General features: G+C 42.9%; 3 protein-coding genes across 9 annotated transcripts; 2 read left to right on the forward strand and 1 right to left on the reverse strand.

The window, feature by feature from the left end:
* LOC110431086 (probable mitochondrial adenine nucleotide transporter BTL3) lies at nucleotides 453-4,965 on the forward strand. Of its 2 annotated transcripts, XM_021449790.1 has the most exons (5): nucleotides 453-1,309; nucleotides 2,981-3,284; nucleotides 3,358-3,825; nucleotides 4,413-4,495; nucleotides 4,586-4,925. In XM_021449790.1, exons 1-4 carry the CDS (start codon nucleotides 861-863, stop codon nucleotides 4,479-4,481), a joined length of 1,290 nt encoding a protein of 429 aa, XP_021305465.1. In that variant the 5' UTR covers nucleotides 453-860; the 3' UTR covers nucleotides 4,482-4,495; nucleotides 4,586-4,925. The 2 variants fall into 2 exon arrangements, with proteins under 2 accessions (XP_021305465.1, XP_021305459.1); XM_021449784.1 differs by having other exon boundaries at nucleotides 454-1,309; nucleotides 4,413-4,965.
* Nucleotides 7,926-15,487, forward strand: LOC8081906 (calmodulin-binding transcription activator 1). 6 transcript variants are annotated; one of them, XM_021466256.1, is made up of 13 exons: nucleotides 7,926-8,340; nucleotides 9,556-9,675; nucleotides 9,795-9,910; nucleotides 10,025-10,113; nucleotides 10,255-10,297; nucleotides 11,122-11,272; nucleotides 11,379-11,501; nucleotides 11,609-11,940; nucleotides 12,485-12,856; nucleotides 12,984-13,675; nucleotides 13,752-14,328; nucleotides 14,597-14,938; nucleotides 15,077-15,487. In XM_021466256.1, exons 1-13 carry the CDS (start codon nucleotides 8,301-8,303, stop codon nucleotides 15,185-15,187), a joined length of 3,108 nt encoding a protein of 1,035 aa, XP_021321931.1. In that variant the 5' UTR covers nucleotides 7,926-8,300; the 3' UTR covers nucleotides 15,188-15,487. The 6 variants fall into 6 exon arrangements, with proteins under 6 accessions (XP_021321931.1, XP_021321940.1, XP_021321943.1 ...); XM_021466265.1 differs by having other exon boundaries at nucleotides 11,669-11,940; XM_021466268.1 differs by having other exon boundaries at nucleotides 11,681-11,940.
* Nucleotides 17,689-18,879, reverse strand: LOC110432605. Its single transcript, XM_021453370.1, has 2 exons — nucleotides 18,700-18,879; nucleotides 17,689-18,583 (listed from the first exon to the last, which is right to left on the reverse strand). Exons 1-2 carry the CDS (start codon nucleotides 18,714-18,716, stop codon nucleotides 17,689-17,691), a joined length of 912 nt encoding a protein of 303 aa, XP_021309045.1. The 5' UTR covers nucleotides 18,717-18,879.

The following is a 19,350-nucleotide window of genomic DNA, read 5'->3' on the forward strand; positions in this document are numbered from 1 at the left end:
TATTTATAATCAAATACATCCCGTTTTATGATGTGTAACAGGTATCACTAGATTAATCATAAAATATATAAATTTAATAATAATTTTTTATAAACTTAGTTAAATTTAAGATTGTTTGAATCGTTGGGAAATGAAATCTACATTTTTCTAAGATGAAAAGTAATTATCTATCAGCACACCCGAATAGAATCTTCAAGTATTATGCTACAAAATATATTATTTTCACGAATTTCTCCGTTTCGATACACTTCCTTTTTGTAGACAAAGATTTCAGTACACTTATTCAGTTCTATACTACGTACCTACTAAATACCGGCCTCCTACCCTCCACTCAAATGAGAGGACAAAAGCTAAAGAACAGAAAAATCTTTTAAAAACCCATCTTCTTCCCTAAAAGTTAAAAAAAAAACACCTTCCCAAATAAAAAAATACAACTCCACATCGAGCAACCTCGTTTCGCTGTTCGTTGGCCTTTCCAGGCTTCCAGCAGACCCAAAGGGTCCAGGGCGGCAAGACCAAAGCCCCCCAACCGCCAACAAATCGCTCGCGAATCGCAAGAACAAGAGAAGAATCAATCCGACAACACCACTCTCCTTCTCCCACATCTACTTGCTCGCCCAGCAGCCGCCGCTCCCCATCCCCCCCTCGCATCCGCATCGAATCGAGGCAGCTCTTCCTATATATCCCACTCCGCTCGCTTCGATTCAGCTTCCCCTTCTCCCTCTTCCCCGTCGATAAAACCGATGCATCGACCCGCCTCGCGAACCCTAGCGGCGGCGGGACGAGAGGGACAAGGTTACAGGCACGGCGCGTGAAGGGTCAGTCCTGTCCTGCACAGTCCCGTCCGGGGACCCCCCGCGATGCCGTGGCTCGAGATGTGGCTGCCTCCCGCGGCCGGCGAGGGGGCGGTGGCGGCGGGGCTGTTCCTCGACGGCGCCGACGCGGCGGCGCACGGCGCGCTCCTCGCGGCCATGCCCGGATGCTCCCTGTCGTTCGGGCCCCGGCACCGGCGCCCCCGGGGCGCGCAGCCGCCGGGGTTCCTGTCGCTGACGATGTCGGTGAAGGGGGGCAGGGGGTTCGTGCCGGCCCCTGTGGGGTTGCTCGCCAGCGCGGAGGAGAAGGCCGGGGCGGAGGAGTCGGACGCGCTTGTCGCGGGGAAGAGGGCTGTGGAAGTGGCGGCGGAGGCGGAGGGAGTGATTCTGCTGCAGGAGAAGGAAAAGGAGAAGGAGAAGGACGATCGTGCTGGAGCTGGCGCCATGAACATGACCAAGCATCTCTGGGCTGGAGCCGTTGCTGCCATGGTCTCGAGGTATAGCTGCATTGTCTGTGGTTCATATTCAACATAAGACTAATAGCCCACTACATTGGGTTTGAATTTACTTATTCTACGTTGTTGGGGGATTGATACTGATGCAGTTAAATTGAATTGAAAGCTTAAAATCCTGTTACCAAATAAGTATTGGCCTCGAATTGTTTCTAGATGTTGTTGATAATCTGTTCAAATGAATTAAACTTTATGGATCCAGTATTTGGTACTTAGTAAAATACTAGCAAGAGTGTTTAGGTTTTACTCATCTCAAGTTGGTGTGGGTTGCCGTTGAACTCTTGGGGAACTATACGATCGGTGTGTTTAGATGTTTTTGGATTTAATCTAGATAGTTTGTTGTAGTCTATGATCCAGATTTGCATATGCGAGTTAGCAACTTAGCATGATTTTTTTATCTAGTGAAATTGGATCAGTGTTTTCTCTTTCGACATTGAATAGTTGCTGTTGCTTTTGATTTTAATGTTGAAGAATTAATTTTGTTTGCTCGTTTCTACTTCTCGAGCTCTCTGAGACATCGAGTATGTTGACCTTTAGATGCGGTTCAGATGTTCAGTAAAGCTGGCTTCTACAAGTCATAGTTAGTAGTCCACTTAATTAGTATTTGAACAGCATGAGCTTTTGTGAAACAGGTTAGGTCAAGTACTTAAGTAGTTAAGTTGAAGGTCAAGTAACTTAAGGTGTGCGTAGCAGTATGGCAGATGCTTCATCTGGGATGTGTATGTAACTTAGAAGTTAGAGTTGGCCAAGCTCCTTTTCCATCATGATGAAACTGGTTTCATAAAATTAGAGCCCAAATGGAGCCACGAGCCTAGAATAGGAACTTAGGTTAATAGGAATTGAGAGTGGTACTCTTGGTCTTGACCACACACATAAACTTGTTTTTGTTTCCGCAGGAGGTTATGGATCCCAGTTGACACTTGTGCTTTTAGTAGTTTTAAGTTTGTGTGCTACTTCAGATAGTAATTCACTATAGAGCTGGTTGATTGTGAGATTTTGCTGTTCAACGTTGGAAGAAGGGAACTGATTTATTCATTCAATTTGGTTGCTTTGAGATGTGATTGGTTTGTTCTGTTTTGACATACTTGAACCTTTCTTCCTTTTTCTTAATCCTTTCACTATTGTCGCTGCTTGAGAAATCAGATGTTGTATATCCTTGTCTCATGTTTGATGTCTATTGCTACCTCAAATTAGAAGATCCACAGCATATCCGCGGCCTCTGGGTAATTATCTTAGCTTGAGGAGATAAATGTATGATAAGTGACAAGTTCAAGAATACCCAGCAATTTGCTGGTTCCTCGAAGTGGGCCGTCCACTGACATTCTTATTTCTAGCCATAGTTGGCATGTTCACTATTCTATTTCAGCTGATTGTGTATTTATGATGATCTTTGTATGCTATGGTCCTGTAAATCTTAGAAGAAGCAACCAAAACACAAATAAACAAAAAACATGCCAAGAACTTTTCCTAGCTGGTCCCATGTGCAGTTGGTTACTGGCAATTAGATAAGCTTTATGATCCAACCCAATTCCATGATTACTACACGAAGTGAGTCTGTACTTACTCCAGATATATAGGTCTTGCTTTCCTAGTTATTGTTCTTTTTATTAGGAAGAGAGTACATGAATTTCTTTCATAATTTTTATATTTCTGCAGAACAGTTGTTGCTCCTCTTGAGAGGCTAAAGTTGGAGTATATAGTTCGAGGTGAGCAGAGGAATCTATTTGAGCTTATGCAAGCTATTGCAACTACACAAGGGTTGAAAGGCTTTTGGAAAGGGAACTTTGTCAACATCCTCCGCACTGCTCCATTCAAGGCAGTCAACTTCTATGCATACGACAGTTACAGAAAGCAACTGCTCAAATGGTCTGGTAACGAAGAGACTACGAACTTTGAGAGATTTATTGCTGGTGCTTTCGCTGGTGTTACAGCAACAATTATGTGCATACCTATGGATACAGTAGGTTTCTTTATTTCCTTAATCTTTTACTTTGTTGCCATCTTTTCACTGACTATTTAGCTGTTGGTTTCAGATCAGAACAAGGATGGTAGCTCCTGGCGGTGAAGCTTTAGGTGGTGTCATTGGTGTTGCCCGCCACATGATCCAAACTGAAGGATTCTTCTCACTGTATAAGGGATTAGTGCCTTCTCTTATCAGCATGGCACCCTCTGGCGCTGTATTCTATGGGATGTATGACATACTGAAGATGGCATATCTGCATTCTCCTGAAGGAAATAAAAGAATATCAATGATGAAGCAACAAAAACAAGAGGCAAATGCATTGGATCAACTTGAATTGGGTACTGTGAGGACCTTACTCTATGGGGCCATTGCTGGTTGCTGTGCTGAAGCAGCTACGTACCCGTTTGAAGTGGTCCGTAGGCAGCTACAGATGCAAGTAAAAGCAAACAGATTGAATGCATTTGCAACATGCCTTAAGATTGTTGATCAAGGTGGGGTACCAGCACTGTATGCCGGTCTGATCCCCAGCTTGTTACAGGTATGTATTCTTTCAGCAGAGAATCTATTACCACATATATGTAGGGCCCAAGCTTTATTATTGTACTGTCATCATTTTTTTATAGCACCTAGTATTTTAAGAAGTCTTCAGAGCTATACTGTAGACTACAAATTTTCACTTGAAGTATATAATCGATTGCTTCAAGCTCAAGGTCGTAGTAAAACATCAGCTAAATACGATTCTGTTCGTATAACTTTAGTAATACTAAGCAGTAAACAGTATGCATGCATATACTTAGACTAATTGTTGGTCAAAATTCATGAAGTGCACTGACCTTTTCAAATCCTAATATGCTGTATAACAAGATATGTTGAGGGTATCTATTTCGTTTGTTAATGCATCAAACTAGCAATAAAGAAAACATATTTAAGAAAAGTGACAAGGTTCTTGACATATCCCTGCAATGATGCTGGTTCACTGAAAGAGACAGCTTAGTGCAGACTGCATGAACTTAGACATCTGCATGTATCATTTTGATCCTACTATTCATTGCAATTTGGAATCAGTGTATGCTAGTCTGTTTCAAATTGCCTTAAGTTTCTGGTTTTCTTTCTATTTTTGTGCAGGTTCTACCATCAGCATCGATCAGCTATTTTGTTTATGAGTTAATGAAGATAGTCCTGAAAGTGGAGTGAATACAAAGTAATTGGTGAGCCTACGAAGCAAGTTCAAATGGTGACCATGTATCTTGATAAAACTGCCGGAAAAAAAACCAGTAACTTATCAAGTTTTCTCGTAGGCTTGCTTGACGAAAGCACCAGATGCAGTGAGGGTAGCTTCAGGTTATTGTTCAACTGAAGCTTTGCACACTAGTTGACCAAATTGTACACGAGGTCCTGTTGAAGACCTGATTCGTGGCTTAATAGAAGATTGTTCTCTTGGACTCTGCCCCCACCGAAAACAGGGCGTTGCCCATTTTCTGTTGACAATTTTTCCATACTTTATCGTTGGTGTATTTGACACACTGACAGCAACATTTGGGAGATTCACGGTGTGACCCTGTCTGATGCGGCCTATTTAGACCGATCTCCCTGTGGTCACATGACTTTATGATGCATAGTTGGGAATTGAGATACAGACATGCAGGTGTTAGATGTGCAATTATCGTTACTCAATTCATAAACAGGATCGTGATTGTCCTCATGCATTGTCTGTTGACGCACGTTGGGTCTATCTGCAGTTTCGTGATCTTGACCTTTGCACGTCGGGTACTATCTGCACGGTTGAGCATGCTAGGGAAGTAGGGATGCAAGCGGGGCGGGCAACCCGCACACTGCTACGCTTTTCAGTGGCTTAGGGCGCCGGATAGAGAGGCACACGGGCGAGAAAAATAAGCCGCGAGAAGCAGCCCCCTCTTTCCCGGTTCTTTTTCTAGAAGCCTATCTATATCTATAAAAGTTTAAAAAGTAGCAGAAAGAGCAAATAAGCAGAGTTCCAATTTCCAAACAGGGGCTATATAGCCAGTCCTACGGGAACATCGGAGCGAGCACTGTGAGCGCGAGTGACTGCATAGCGCATAGCCAGGTCCAGTAATGTAACCCTGCTAGGCTGCTACAGTCAGTTTCGGAACGTTGCGATTGATCGGACAAGGTCGGCTTCCGACGAAACGTGGTCGACACATTTGCGTAGCCGTAGGTACGCGTCATGGGGCTCAGAAAGTACTGTTGCTAATTAACCAAGGCATGTTACAGCTGGAAGGATGAGGTAATTAGGTGCAGAGTCACTGTCTGATGCACTGCTACTAGCCTACTGCACCATGATCTGTACACATTTCTTTAAGAATACCATGATTGTTGCCTTTAGACGGGTTTCCTTGCACAAATTTTCAAGACGAAGAGAAGCGGGACCTGCTGGCTGCAGAACAGTGGCCGCGCGCGGTTGAACTGCAAGCCATGTTCAATTGCGAGCGCAGATCGACTGAACCACGGAGTGATCACACATAGTCACGTATTAGGTGTTTCGTGTTTGGATCAGTTTTCCGGACTCACCGCTGGATGCACCCGAATATCCCGATACTCCTACCATCCATGTTCGCATTACATCTGCTTGCTAATTTAGACCTTGTTTAGTTTTCTAAAAATTTTGTAAAATTTTCTGTCACGTCAAATCTTGCGGCACATGCATGGAAGATACAAAATAACTAATTATATAGTTTGTCTGTAATTTGCGAGACGAATCTTTTGAGCCTAGTTAGTCTATGATTGAACAATATTTATCAAATATAAACGAAAGTGCTATAATATTTTTTAGAAAAAAATTGGAAAAGACCCTAGATACCTCGAAATCGAAATTCCAATTCGCACTTATAAAAAAAAGTCCAATTCGCAGCAGGAGAAACACTGTGGCCAGCTGGACTTGGCTTCCTTATCTACACGCGACTCTGACGACCTTTTCTTAGGCCTTGTTTAGTTCCGAAAAGATTTCGAATTTCGGTACTGTAGCACTTTCGTTTGTTTGTGACAAATATTATCCAATTATGGACTAACTAGGATCAAAAGATTCATCTCGCGATTTTCAGCTAAACTGTGTAATTAGTTTTTGCTTTCGTCTATATTTAATGCTTTATGCATGTGCCGCAAGATTTGATGTGACAGGAAATCTTGAAAACTTTTTGTTTTTTGGGTGAACTAAACAAGGCCTTAATTTTTTTATCAAAAGCGTGAGGCTTAAAGATGGTGGATTAGAGCGTGCCTTGGTTGGAATGTAACCGAAGACTCTACTACCTGTCGAGCATCGAGTGCCGGCTTTGTAAAGCGTGCCGGCTTTAGTTTTAAAAAAATTTATAAAATTTTTCATATTTCTTATCACATCGAATCTTACGACATATATATGAAACAATAAATATAGATAAAAAATAACTAATTATATAGTTTATCTGTAATTCGCAAGACAAATATTTTAAGTCTAATTAATCTATAATTAGACAATATTTGTTAAATACAAACGAAAGTGCTACCGTGTCTATTTTATAATTTTTTTTGAAACTAAATAAGACTTCGATACCACTATTTTTGTCTATATTTAATGCTCCATGCATACGATCAAAGATTCGATGTAACGGTAAATCTTAAAAAAAAATAACTAAACAAGGCCAAAACGTAAATAGGACGGCGGCGCGACCGCGACAGATAACGATTGCACACCCTTCCCCCGTTACCCGCCAAAAATGCGCCGGCGCCACCCTCCGCGCGCGAGTCTCTCTCTCTCTCTCCGCACAGACTGAATCACGGGATCACCTCAAGATCGTTGTCGGTTTTCTTGGACACGTTCCAACGGAGTGAACTATGCCTTTTAATTTAGCTTTGCCTTATCCTAGGCGCAAGGACGCTGAAGAGTTTAGAGACTGAAACTAGCGCCGGAAATCTTGTTCGGAGCTCAGAGGGTAGAGTTCAGACTTGGAGCTCTGTTTGGATCAGGAATAGGATCTTCTTCTGTACAGAGGTAGGAGTATATATACAATCAAAGTCGAACCAATCCATAACAATGAACTGTGAGCCTATTAATGAAGCAAATTCAACAGAACACAACAACCGATACCCTATAGACTTGAGTCTTTGAAAGATCGAATTGCGTAGTTGAAATAACAGAATTAGAACTTGTTTGGTAGTACTAGCATGTTTCATTCACGTTGGGCTCCTCAACGAGAGCGACACGTGTGCTGACACATCCATTCACCCAAGAAACGTGACATGAGGGCGTCCGCTGCATATTCAAGTCATGTTTAGTTCGCGAATTTTTTTAAATTTAGTTATTATAGTATTTCTGTTTATATTTAATAATTATTATTTAATTATAGAGTAATTAGATTTAAAAATATATAATTAATTTTTATTTTAATTTTTGGAACTAAAAACCAGGCCTCAAGCCGGGCACGGGCACGGGCTACTGTGGCCTCTACGCTTGGCGCGACCACCAACCGCCCGCCCCGCGGCCGCCCCCACCAACCGCTCCGGAGCACGGAGAAAGCCAGGGGCCCCAAAAATCCCATTCCCACGATAGCCCCAGCTCCAACGGACCATCCGGCATTAACGCCGGGGCGAAACGGATATTTCGTGCTCATCCACAGTCCACACCACACCCCTGCTGAGCGCCTGAGCTCTCGCTCGCCCTCTGACTCGCCACGCCACCTCGTCGACGGCTGGCTTGTCCAGTTCTTTCCTCTCTCTCTCTCTCTCTCTCTCTCTCTCCTCGCGCCTCACCACCACCAAATTCCGTCGCCAGGTAGAGAGGAGAGACGCCAGTCACTGACTCCCGAATCCTCCACAAAACCCTGCGAGAAATCCGGGAGAGCGAATCACGAGGCGATCGCCATCGGAACGGCAACCGCTAGGCCCAGCCCAGGGAGGGGACTTGCGCTTGGTGGCTTGACTCTGACTCCGCGCCGCGGCGGCCGCCGGCGCCTGGTGCCTGGTGCCTGGTTCTGCTTCGTTGCGCGCGGCGGTTCGGTTCGGGCGATGGCGGAGGCGCGGCGCCACGCGATCGCGCCGCAGCTAGGTGAGCGCACTGAACGACCGGCCTTCTTCTTCTCTCTCAAGGCGTCTGGTTCGCCCTCAACTCCTGATCCACCTGACCAGGGGGGGATGGAATTGGCGGTTAGGTTGCGGTCAACACGCCGGTCCTTCTTTTCATTTGTCTAGCTGCAGTCGCGTTCTGGAGCGTTTGATTTTGTCGCTCGGGCGGTGGCGGAGGTGGTTTCGTCGCTGGGATCCGTGGTTTGGTTTCGTAATCCTGCGCGTGGGTTGGTGGCGAAAGGCGCGTGCGATTGGTGCGGACTTGGTGTTCGCGAGGAAACATCTTGTCTCTGGAGTAAATTGATGTGAATTTAGAGGTCTGGTGAGTGCTGACTGTATGGAGCCCATTATGCGGAAGTGGAGGTATTTCGTTCAGGTCCTGTGTCCGCAGTGATCTCATGGTGGAATTATCTGGAGCCGTGGCAGCTATGACAAAGGGGAGTGGGATTTGGGGACTTTATGTGACGAAGTTCAGTGTTCTGAAGGTGGAATTTCAGTACCCTGCTTTTGTCGGACTTGTGATGTACCTGTGTGAAATTGATCTGTGCTTGGGTTTAGATTGGAGCTATTAGCACGTAACCAGGGATTGGGTTGCCATCCTGGAACTTTGAAGAGCTTAACAAGAGGATTTCTCTGTAAGAATCTCAGTGTTCAAGTGACTGTTGTAGCGTGAACTGAGGTCTGATGAAGCGACTTTTGGCTTCTGGTTGGGCTATAAGACTTCAGATCTGTTGAGGTGTGCATGCATCGGGAACGTCACGTGGTAGATTATGTATGGGACCCTCTTTTTTTTATTTTTTTAGAGGGTCACGTAGTTTCAGAAGTTTAACGATTTTTGAGTTGTTGGGTCCTAAGTAGTAAAGTACACTTAGAAGAGATTTTGTGGCTCCAAACCGAGGTATGATGAACTGTTTCCGTGTCCTCCTCCACTCTTGAAGTTGTGTTCTGTAGATACATCTTAGTCCTAAGGGTTTCACTTCCAATGGAAGCTAGTTGATTTACTTACAAAAGGGACTCCAATATTAAGTTTTATTGTACACGTGAGTAAAATGGTCAGGCAACTCTATTTTGTGAAGGCTGATTATAATTTATTACTTTGATCCAATTTGAATATTTTAAGACCACCTTCCTATGAATCCATTTTAACCATGGCACTATATTCAATTATCTAACCCTTGCTTTCATGAACTTGGAACAGATGTTGAGCAGATATTGAAGGAAGCACAACACCGATGGCTACGACCCGCTGAGATATGTGAAATACTTAAGAACTACAGAAATTTTCGTATTTCCCCAGAACCACCAAATAGGCCTCCAAGTATGACACTCATTTTCTGCTGAACACTGTTTCTGTTTTTAGTTGTTCCTCCAAAAGGTGCTCTTTCTTTTTGATGTTTCTGTTTATCTTGCTAATATTTCTTTTATCGCTGGCTTTAGGTGGTTCACTCTTCTTGTTTGATCGGAAAGTATTGAGATATTTCCGGAAGGACGGCCATAATTGGAGGAAGAAAAGGGATGGAAAAACTGTCAAAGAAGCTCATGAAAGATTAAAAGTATGCCAAATTTGAATAGTGGAAAGTTTTCCTTTGTACAGTTACAGCATACAGTATGTTGTTAAGTGATTACGGCCATTAGGAAACAAAACTGACAATTATTTACAAATCTAGTCTGGAAGTGTTGATGTGCTTCACTGCTACTATGCTCATGGGGAAGGAAACGAAAACTTTCAGAGGAGGAGTTATTGGATGTTGGAGGAGTAAGTGTTCTTTTGTGTTACTTTGTAGTATTGCAACTTAGATTTGTGCTTAAGGCACACTGACAACTTATGGCTCATGCCTCTTGTATTGAGTCTGCATGCATGCATGGGAACTTACAACTGATTATAATTTTTTTGCAGGGATTTTATGCACATTGTACTTGTACATTATCTCGAAGTCAAGGTTATTGCTAATTCTACTCTGGTTGATATGTATATAGCTACTTGTCTATTGTACTTTCAGACAATTGGATTTCATCATCCTAAATGCTGCATTCTAGAAATTTTTTGTGTTAAATGCATTTTTTTTTTGCGTTACATCAGGTTAATGTCTATTATCTGTTGTTATAGTAATCACATGGGTTTTTTCATAGCTTATCCTTAGTATAATGTAGCCAATATGTTGTAAACAATTTGTTTCATTTCATGTTCTGAGAATTCTGTTCAAGTTCAGGTCTAGTAAGTATTGTGGGCTTCTGTTATGTTGTACACTTGCAGTAGAATTTTGGGGCACCTCAGTTCAATGCTATTTGAAGCAGTTAAACAAAGCTAAATATGCTTGACTTTTATTCTAAACCAGTTATTAAACTACTTATACACAGGTTATACGGAAATGCTTTGGCGCTATCATGAGTTTGCATCAGTTCTTATGCAATGAACCAATCAATTAACAAAACATAAATGTAAAAGAATAAATGGAACTTTATATTTTCAGTTGTTGTACTAGTCCTAGTAATGTGTAGGCATCATGTGATATACAATTCTGTTGGATGGCTCCCATCTGAATACATTCATTTGTCTCAAACATGGAAACCCACTATGAGGCACCTCTATCTTTTTGGTTCAAGTAGCCAGTTTTTTTTATTTATTTCTGTTTGCATTTTTTTTTAACTTTGGCTACTTATGTTTTGTTGTCAACTTGGTTCAAACTCTGGACTCGCATCATCATTTCCCATCTTTTGGGAGCAAAAGCTAATTCCCCCTCTCATATTTGGATATCACAACCAGGGTGGCAAATCCACTTCTCGTATTAGAGGACATGATGATATGCTTCAAGCTGCTCGTACGGATAGCCCTTTAAGTCAGTTGCCTTCACAAACTACAGAGGGTGAAAGCTCTCTTAGCGGACAAGCCTCAGAATACGAAGAAACAGAATCAGGTATAACTGTTTGTCATCCCTTCTGTTCTGCATAAAGCCTACTGGAATATTTTACTGATCCACATTCCAATTATGCACAGCGTATCTAAAGCCAAATTCGCTGCAGCAGATATTTATTCGGGAGGATCCGGATACCACCCTTTCTCTTGGACGCAGCAGCATGAAAATGGAGGTGGACCTGTGATGGGCGCTTCTATTCCGAGCTCCTACATTCCTGCACTGTCTCTAGGCAAGTAGCATTATGCATTTTTTTTCCTGGAAGGCATTTGAAATAGTTTATTCGTTATGGATCGAAGTTGAATTGACCTGTATTCTTTTGCTACACAAAATGTTTAGGTAACTTTCAAGGCTTCCCAGCTACAGTGACTAATACAGACATTTATTCTTATTGTCAAGATGCCTTACCAGGTGCTCTTAATGAGCCTGGCCTTGGAGTTGGATTCAATGGGGCAGATAATCAGGTGGATCCATCATCATTGAATGGCCTTGTTAAACCTGACCAGGGGATCCTTCAAATGTCCCCACCCCAAAGTACTGTTCCCTCAGAACTATTTCCTTTCGCTGAAGGACATGGAATTGAATCCTTCACATTTGACGAAGTATATGGTAATGGATTGAGTATCAAGGATGCAGATGTTATAGGCACTGATGAAGAATCAGTATGGCAGGTATCATGAATTACATTTCTGTACGGCAGTATATATATAAAGTTCACTTGTATAAAAGCTTAGATATGTCTGCGAGTTTTATTTTCTAATGCAGTACTTTATAATGGTAGAAGGTTGGGCAGTGACCCATGTTATGTAACAGATAAACAAGGCAGCTGCATGCTGCTTATTTTTCCAGACAGCAATACTGGCATAGAAGTTTAATGATACATGGAGTGCAAAAATGTATGCAAGCTAAACTAATCCCACAAGGGCAAAATTGGGGAGTAGTACCTAATAAAGCTTCGATTTTGGAAGCTAATAGTTCCAATTCCCCCCATTAGCACAGAAATGTTGTTTCATTACAATTTGATTTCATGGTTTTATTTCCGTGGATAGAACTACTTTGTTGTCTTTATTATGGCAGCAAGTCAATATTGTAGGTTATTGTACAGACTCTGCTCAATTGCATTTGATTAGGTTTCACAATACTAGTACTCCATTATACTACCATTGCTGGCTCCCATTGTTTATGTAACTTAACTGAGAAAATACTTGATCTCAGCTTCCTGGTGCTATCAGCTCATTTCCTCCAGAGGACAGTTTCCAGCAAAATGATAGATCGTTGGAGGAAAATATTAATTACCCTCTCTTGAAAACTCAATCATCTAGTCTTTCTGAAATGCTGAAGGATAGCTTTAAGAAAAGTGATAGTTTTACGAGATGGATGAGCAAAGCACTTGGTGAAGTAGATGATTCCCAAATTAAGTCCAGTTCTGGAGTGTATTGGAACAGTGAAGAGACTGATAATATCATTGAAGCATCAAGTCGTGATCAGTTGGATCAATTCACTCTTGACCCAGTGCTTGCACAAGACCAGCTGTTTAGTATAGATGATTTTTCTCCAAGCTGGACATATGCGGGCTCCAAGACTAGGGTATGCCTTCTAAAGCTTTTCATATGTTCTTGGCTCAAAAGTCTCTGGAGTGTAATAGCTTTGTCCTAATGGCTCTTTCAGTCTAGTCTTCTTTAGCTGCTTATGATGTATCTTGCATACCATTCAGGTTCTCATTACTGGTAGGTTCCTAAATTCTAATGAGATTCAAAGATGCAAGTGGTCATGTATGTTTGGTGAAGTCGAAGTTCCAGCAGAGGTTTCAGCTGATGGGACTCTCAGATGTTATTCCCCATCACACAAACCTGGCAGGGTTCCTTTTTATGTCACATGTACCAACAGGTTGGCCTGCAGTGAAATCCGAGAGTTTGAGTTTCGACCAAGTGTTACTCAATACATGGATGCCCCAAGTCCACATGGTGCTACAAACAAAACATATCTCCAGATGCGTCTTGATGACCTGTTGTCTTTGGGACACAATGAGTACCAGGCAACAGTATCTAACCCCACTAAAGAGATGGTTGATTTGAGCAAGAAGATAAGCTCACTGATGACAAGCAACGATTCCTGGTCCAAGTTGCTAAAATTGGCTAGTGACAATGAGCCTGCCACTGATCATAATCAGGATCAGTTCTTTGAAAAACGCTTAAAGGAAAAATTGCATATCTGGCTTGTCCACAAAGCACGCGATGGTGGCAAAGGCCCCAATGTGTTGGATGATGAAGGGCAGGGTGTTCTTCATCTGGCAGCTGCCCTAGGATACGATTGGGTGATAAGGCCAACAGTTTCTGCTGGTGTGAATATAAATTTCAGAGATGCTCATGGATGGACTGCACTCCATTGGGCGGCATTTTGTGGCAGGTAAGTGTTTCAGAGTGCAATGTTGTATATGCACATATTTTATATGAATACTGATGTTGTTTCACCTGTTGTCCAGAGAGCGAACAGTTGTCGCACTTATTGCACTTGGTGCAGCTCCTGGAGCTTTGACAGACCCAACGCCAGATTTCCCTACAGGAAGCACACCAGCTGATCTTGCATCAGCTAATGGATACAAGGGAATCTCTGGTTTCTTGGCGGAGTCTTCTTTAACAAGTCATCTTCAGACCCTCGATCTTAAGGAAGGCAAGGGGAGCAATGCACCAGAAATATCAGGTCTGCCTGGTATTGGAGATGTTACTGAAAGAAGAGCATCACCATTAGCAGGTGAAGGTCTTCAAGCTGGATCCGTGGGAGATTCACTAGGTGCTGTTCGAAATGCTGCCCAAGCTGCTGCTCGTATATATCAAGTTTTCAGGGTGCAGTCCTTCCAGAGAAAGCAAGCAGTTCAGTATGAAGATGGCAATGGTGCAGTATCAGATGATCGTGCCATATCACTCTTATCTGTTAAACCATCTAAACCTGTACAGCTTGATCCCCTGCATACTGCTGCAACTCGAATACAGAACAAGTACCGTGGATGGAAAGGGAGAAAGGAATTTCTACTTATCAGACAGCGCATTGTCAAGATCCAGGTATTGTTATTTGTTGTATTATACATGAGTAGTGATCCGCTGAATGTTCCAGCTTATAGTGTATCATTTATGTCGTGATTTGTTTGAGTATACCGTGAAAACATTTTATTTTCCTTCTGGCAATTTTTCAGTGAACCATGCAGTGCTCAGTTAGTTCAAATTATATTTTGATAATCAAGATATGTTGTTGATGCTATTTCAATATCCTTTTATCAAATAATGCTATTTTAGCAATCAATGCTGAAACTTGTCATTGTTTACTGGCTAGGCTCATGTGCGAGGTCACCAAGTGAGGAAGCATTATCGTAAAATCATTTGGTCTGTTGGAATAGTGGAGAAAGTCATATTGCGTTGGAGGCGAAAAGGGGCTGGGTTGCGCGGATTTCGGTCTACAGAAGGTGCAATGGAGGGCAACAGCAGCAGTAGTAGTAATTTGATCCAAAATAAACCTGCTGAGGATGATTATGATTTCTTACAACAAGGACGGAAACAAACCGAGGAAAGGCTGCAGAAAGCTCTTGCCAGAGTGAAGTCGATGGCTCAGTACCCAGACGCTCGGGATCAGTATCAAAGGATTCTGACTGTTGTGACAAAAATTCAAGAATCGCAGGTATCAAGGTCTTCTTTTTGTTTCCTAGCTTAGCTTTGTCAACTGACCTGCCCATTCATTCTTCTGCTCTGAACTGATAGAACTGTAATGGGACTATTGATTCATTGTTTTCACATTTCTTTACTGCTGGTATAATAGGCCATGCAAGAAAAGATGCTCGATGAGTCGACCGAGATGGATGAAGGCTTCTTTATGAGCGAGTTCAAAGAGCTTTGGGATGATGACGTGCCAATGCCTTCTTGGTCATAACAACTGGTGTATATATGCTTGTAAATTATTTGTTAGTGTTACCAAATTGATAACCCTTAGTTGTGTTACTAAGTTAACCATATCTAGTGTGTGTATATTTTATTTTGGTTCTGGTCATAGTTATTTAGCTATAGTGTTTTGTACAGTATATGTTGTACAGAAGGATAAACAAAGGTTTATGTATATTAAACATGTCGAATTATCCTTGACTCTGTAAAGTTTGTTCAGTGTTAGGGGCTTTGGTTCAAGCCACTGTTTGTAAAGTCTACCGATTGCATCTATGATGTTTATCTTGCAGTAGCACGGATTCTACGACATGCTATAAACTGGAGCAGCATTCTCGTGGCAGTGGCAGTGTTGTTTTTCATGTATGTCGTATAGGCAGCTGTTGAACTGAACGAAAAGTCCGAAAGCCCTTAGTTTTTTTTTTGTGAAAAAAATGGCAGGACCAGCTCCTTTCAATTAAGAGGGAAAAGCGAGTTGAAAAGGTACAACCAAGAACCAGGGTTTAAAGACGCCCCGGAGGGGGGGGGGGGGGGGAGAGAGAGAGAGACACTAAAACCTCTCTAGGCAAAAGCTCTCTTTTGCTCAATGTGTTCTTTGATCTTTGCTGCCACTTGTATCACTGATTCAGAGTTGCTGTTGAAAATGCACATGTTTCTCTCTTTCTGTAGGTTCCAAAAGATGTATATAACCATGCTGTTAGGTTAAAACGTCTCCGCTCTGTTAGGGGCACATCGTTGACGGCCTTGTCCCACTAGGACATGATTTGTAAGAGATCCCCTGTTGTCGTACTAGATTAATATCGAAGTGTTCCCATGCAAGAATTTGCCTCTAAACCGCCTTGGCATAGAGGCAGCAAAGATAGAGATGGAGTCCAGGCTCTAAGGGCCCCTCGCACAGAAACACAATGTTCTTGATGTAGCCAGCCTCACTTTTGTAAGTTGTCTGCAGTTAGTAGTTTCCCGTGGATTAGAATCTAGGCGAAGACTTTGCACTTGTTTTCAGCATGTGCCTTCCAAATGTGATCCCTTGGTAATTTAGCAAAGGGACCTCTGAATCGGATCCGATAAGTTGAGCGAGTTGAATAAGTACTATCTAGTGTCCGTTTTCAGGTGATGAAATCTTTGATGCCTTGGACCAGATGCACATCCTGGCCAAAGGGAGACAAACTCCTCAATATAGTTGGCCATGCAGCCCGTGGCCTGGCCTGCGGCCCGGCATTTTGGCCCGGTCCGGGCACGACACGGCCCGACAACTACCGAGCTCGGGCCAGCACGGCCTGAGGCACCGGGCCGTGCCTGGGCCGCCACCGTGGCCCGTGGCACGGCTCAGGCACGACCCGACGGTCCGGTGCTTAATGGCCCAGTAAAAAATATAGCTTTTTAATTTAAAAAAAGAAAATGTAGGTCTGTTGGTCCATCCATCCATCCTAATTGGCTTATTAAGAAATATAGCCTACTAATTCTAAACAAAAAAATATATATAGGTCTGCTACTGGCCTGGCACGACCTTGGCCCGGTGGCCCGCCGTACCTTCGGGCCGGCCCGACGGCCCGCGGGCCGTGCCTTGGGCCATACCCCTGGCACGAGGCACGGTGATGGCACGGCCTGGCCGGCACGATGGCATGGCGCGGCCCGGGGCAGGCACGGCACGGCACGGCACGCCGGGCCGCCGGGCCGGCACAGCCCGATGGCCACCTATACTCCTCAATGTGTGTGGATGTGGTGATGTCTCCTCAGAGCTTGTATCCAATTGCTGTTGCGGAGCTCCTGCTGCATAGACTTATTTTTCTTTTGGACCATTATGAAAAGATTTGGGGCCACGTACTTGGGTGCCTCCCCATCAAGCCAATTGTTGTGCTAGAAGCCTTTGCACCTAACGCCCAAGAAGATTGTGGTTGAGGAGTTAAAAGGGAGACGGTCGACATCATTACAGGGAAGCTCTATTTCTGCCCAAGGTTTGGAATCTTCCATCCAATCCTGCCAAAGTCAACGAAGTCGGAGAGCACGACCAAAACTTTCGAGATAAAAAATTCCTAAGCCACCAAGGTCTTTCAGGCCGGTGACCTTGGCCAATTTACCAGGCAATGTCCTCCATTTGCATTATCTTTCTCTTTCCATAGGAAAGATTCTCTGATTTTGTCGATTTTTTCTTTTGGCCCATGCTGCTAGCTGGAAAACAGTTAGGTGATAAATTGGCATAGCTGAGAGGATTAAAGAGACGAGAGTGAGGCGTCCTGCTCTATTCAGCCCGCGTCCCTTCCATCTAATTGCTTTTTTGTCTAAACCGAAACCGCATGGTCTGTACGTTTCGATTACTCAATACTATATTTTTTTTTGAGAGGAAGGTAGACTTTTATTAATTCATAATGTTTTGAGGTACATGCAAAATTTCTGGACGCCCAAGGAGCCATAAATATCTCCCTGGTGCCAATTTACAAACACCTTTAGCAAGAGCATGGGCCTCACAATTTGATTCTCTACCTTCATGCTTAAAAACTACTTCCTGAAACAAAGTGCTTCTAGCTTTAATTTCTTCAACACTGAGGAATAAGCACACAAACTTTGCTTCTGAAGATTCAAAATCACTTCCAAGCAATCTGAAGCTATTACACACTTACGCACCCCAATGTCCATGGCCAAAGAAATTGCTTCATTACAAGCCAAAGCTTCCAAAGATGACGGATCAGTTAAACCATCAATGACCATAGCACTTGCAGCCACATAATTCCCTACATTATCTCGACACACCACAGTAACAGTCCCCTTATCTTCAGCTCGTGCCACCGCAGCATCAACATTGAACTTCACGAAAGCTTCAGGTGGAGGTATCCATTTGGGAGCTGATTTCTTGTTTCTTGTTGACTTGGTCATATCAATGTCCTCAATCAAACCAGCCAGTTTGAGATCATCAAGATATTTTGTAATAAAGCTGAATATTGATAATGGGCTTTGAAATATACCCTCATGTAATGCCATTCTTCGTGCCCTCCAGATTGCCCAACATATGATTAGAAGTTTCTGAAATTCTTTTGCCGATAAAGTTTCCTGCATAAAAAACAGCCACATCTTTGGATTATTAATCTCAGTTGCAGCAATATGGTCAATGAGATCCTCATCTACTAGAGTCCAAACACATCTTGACATTGTACAATAGAAAAGAGCATGGCGCCACGAGTCAATAATAGCACCACATAACTTGCATCCACTATGTTCACTCATTGACCTTTCTTTAAGAACTTCACCGGTACTTAAAGAATTATGGGCCAATCTCCAAGCAAAGATATGAATTTTTGATGGTACCTTGACCTTCCAGAATAATTTCCATCTTTTTTTAGCTCCTTCAGTGTCCGAGCTCTCTACTTTGCCATCAAGCCAATCTTGTATTTGATTCCTACGGTGGACAAGCATTCTGTAAGAAGATTTAACTGAGAATATACCACATCTTTCGTAGTGCCATGCCCAAAAATCATCTTGCCAACAAGAACTCAAAGGAATATTTTTTATTACCTGAGCATCCATATCATAAAAGTACTTTTGAATCACATCTTGCCTCCATTGCATAGTTATTCCATCTATTAATTCACTAACACATCTGGGTGGGTTTGATAGCTTTGATGCAATTGGCCGCAACCCACCATCTCTTGGGAGCCAATTATGTTTCCAAATATCTGTACTTTTACCATTTCCAATTCTTTTGATCAATCCTTGCTCAAGAGCGTCCCGTCCATCAAGTATAGCTCTCCAAATTTGTGACGGTCTACTTCCCAAGACTGCTTCAAGAAAATGTTTATCAGGAAAATATAATGCTTTCAATAGCCTAGCACTCAAGGATTTTGAATTTTGCATAATCCTCCAAGCCTGCCGAGCAAGAAGAGCCAAGTTAAAGAGCTCTATATCCCTGAATCCCAGCCCACCAAGGTATTTAGGCTGAGTCATTTCTTCCCATGATACCCAGCAATTTTTCCTTTTCCCTTCCTTGCTACCCCACCAAAATTTTCGAATAATTGCATTAATAGCTTGACATAGTCCCCTTGGTAGTCTGAAACAACTCATGGAATAAGTAGGTACTGCTTGGACTACAGCTTTAATCAACACTTCTTTGCCGCCGGCTGAGAGGCATTGTTCCATCCATCCCTGCACCTTATTCCATATCTGGTC

Source organism: Sorghum bicolor, chromosome 1 (assembly GCF_000003195.3).
Source record: "Sorghum bicolor cultivar BTx623 chromosome 1, Sorghum_bicolor_NCBIv3, whole genome shotgun sequence".
NCBI classification, from domain to species: domain Eukaryota; kingdom Viridiplantae; phylum Streptophyta; class Magnoliopsida; order Poales; family Poaceae; genus Sorghum; species Sorghum bicolor.

Excerpts from the sequence above, each read along its gene's own strand:
- LOC8081906 (XM_021466256.1), top strand. The coding sequence starts at position 8,301 with ATGGCGGAGGCGCGGCGCCACGCGATCGCGCCGCAGCTAG. Across the intron at positions 10,298-11,121 it reads TACATTATCTCGAAGTCAAG|GGTGGCAAATCCACTTCTCG; the intron begins GTTATTGCTAAT and ends TATCACAACCAG. Across the intron at positions 14,939-15,076 it reads CAAAAATTCAAGAATCGCAG|GCCATGCAAGAAAAGATGCT; the intron begins GTATCAAGGTCT and ends CTGGTATAATAG.
- LOC110431086 (XM_021449790.1), top strand. The coding sequence starts at position 861 with ATGCCGTGGCTCGAGATGTGGCTGCCTCCCGCGGCCGGCGAGGGGGCG. Across the intron at positions 1,310-2,980 it reads GTTGCTGCCATGGTCTCGAG|AACAGTTGTTGCTCCTCTTG; the intron begins GTATAGCTGCAT and ends ATATTTCTGCAG. Across the intron at positions 3,826-4,412 it reads TGATCCCCAGCTTGTTACAG|GTTCTACCATCAGCATCGAT; the intron begins GTATGTATTCTT and ends ATTTTTGTGCAG.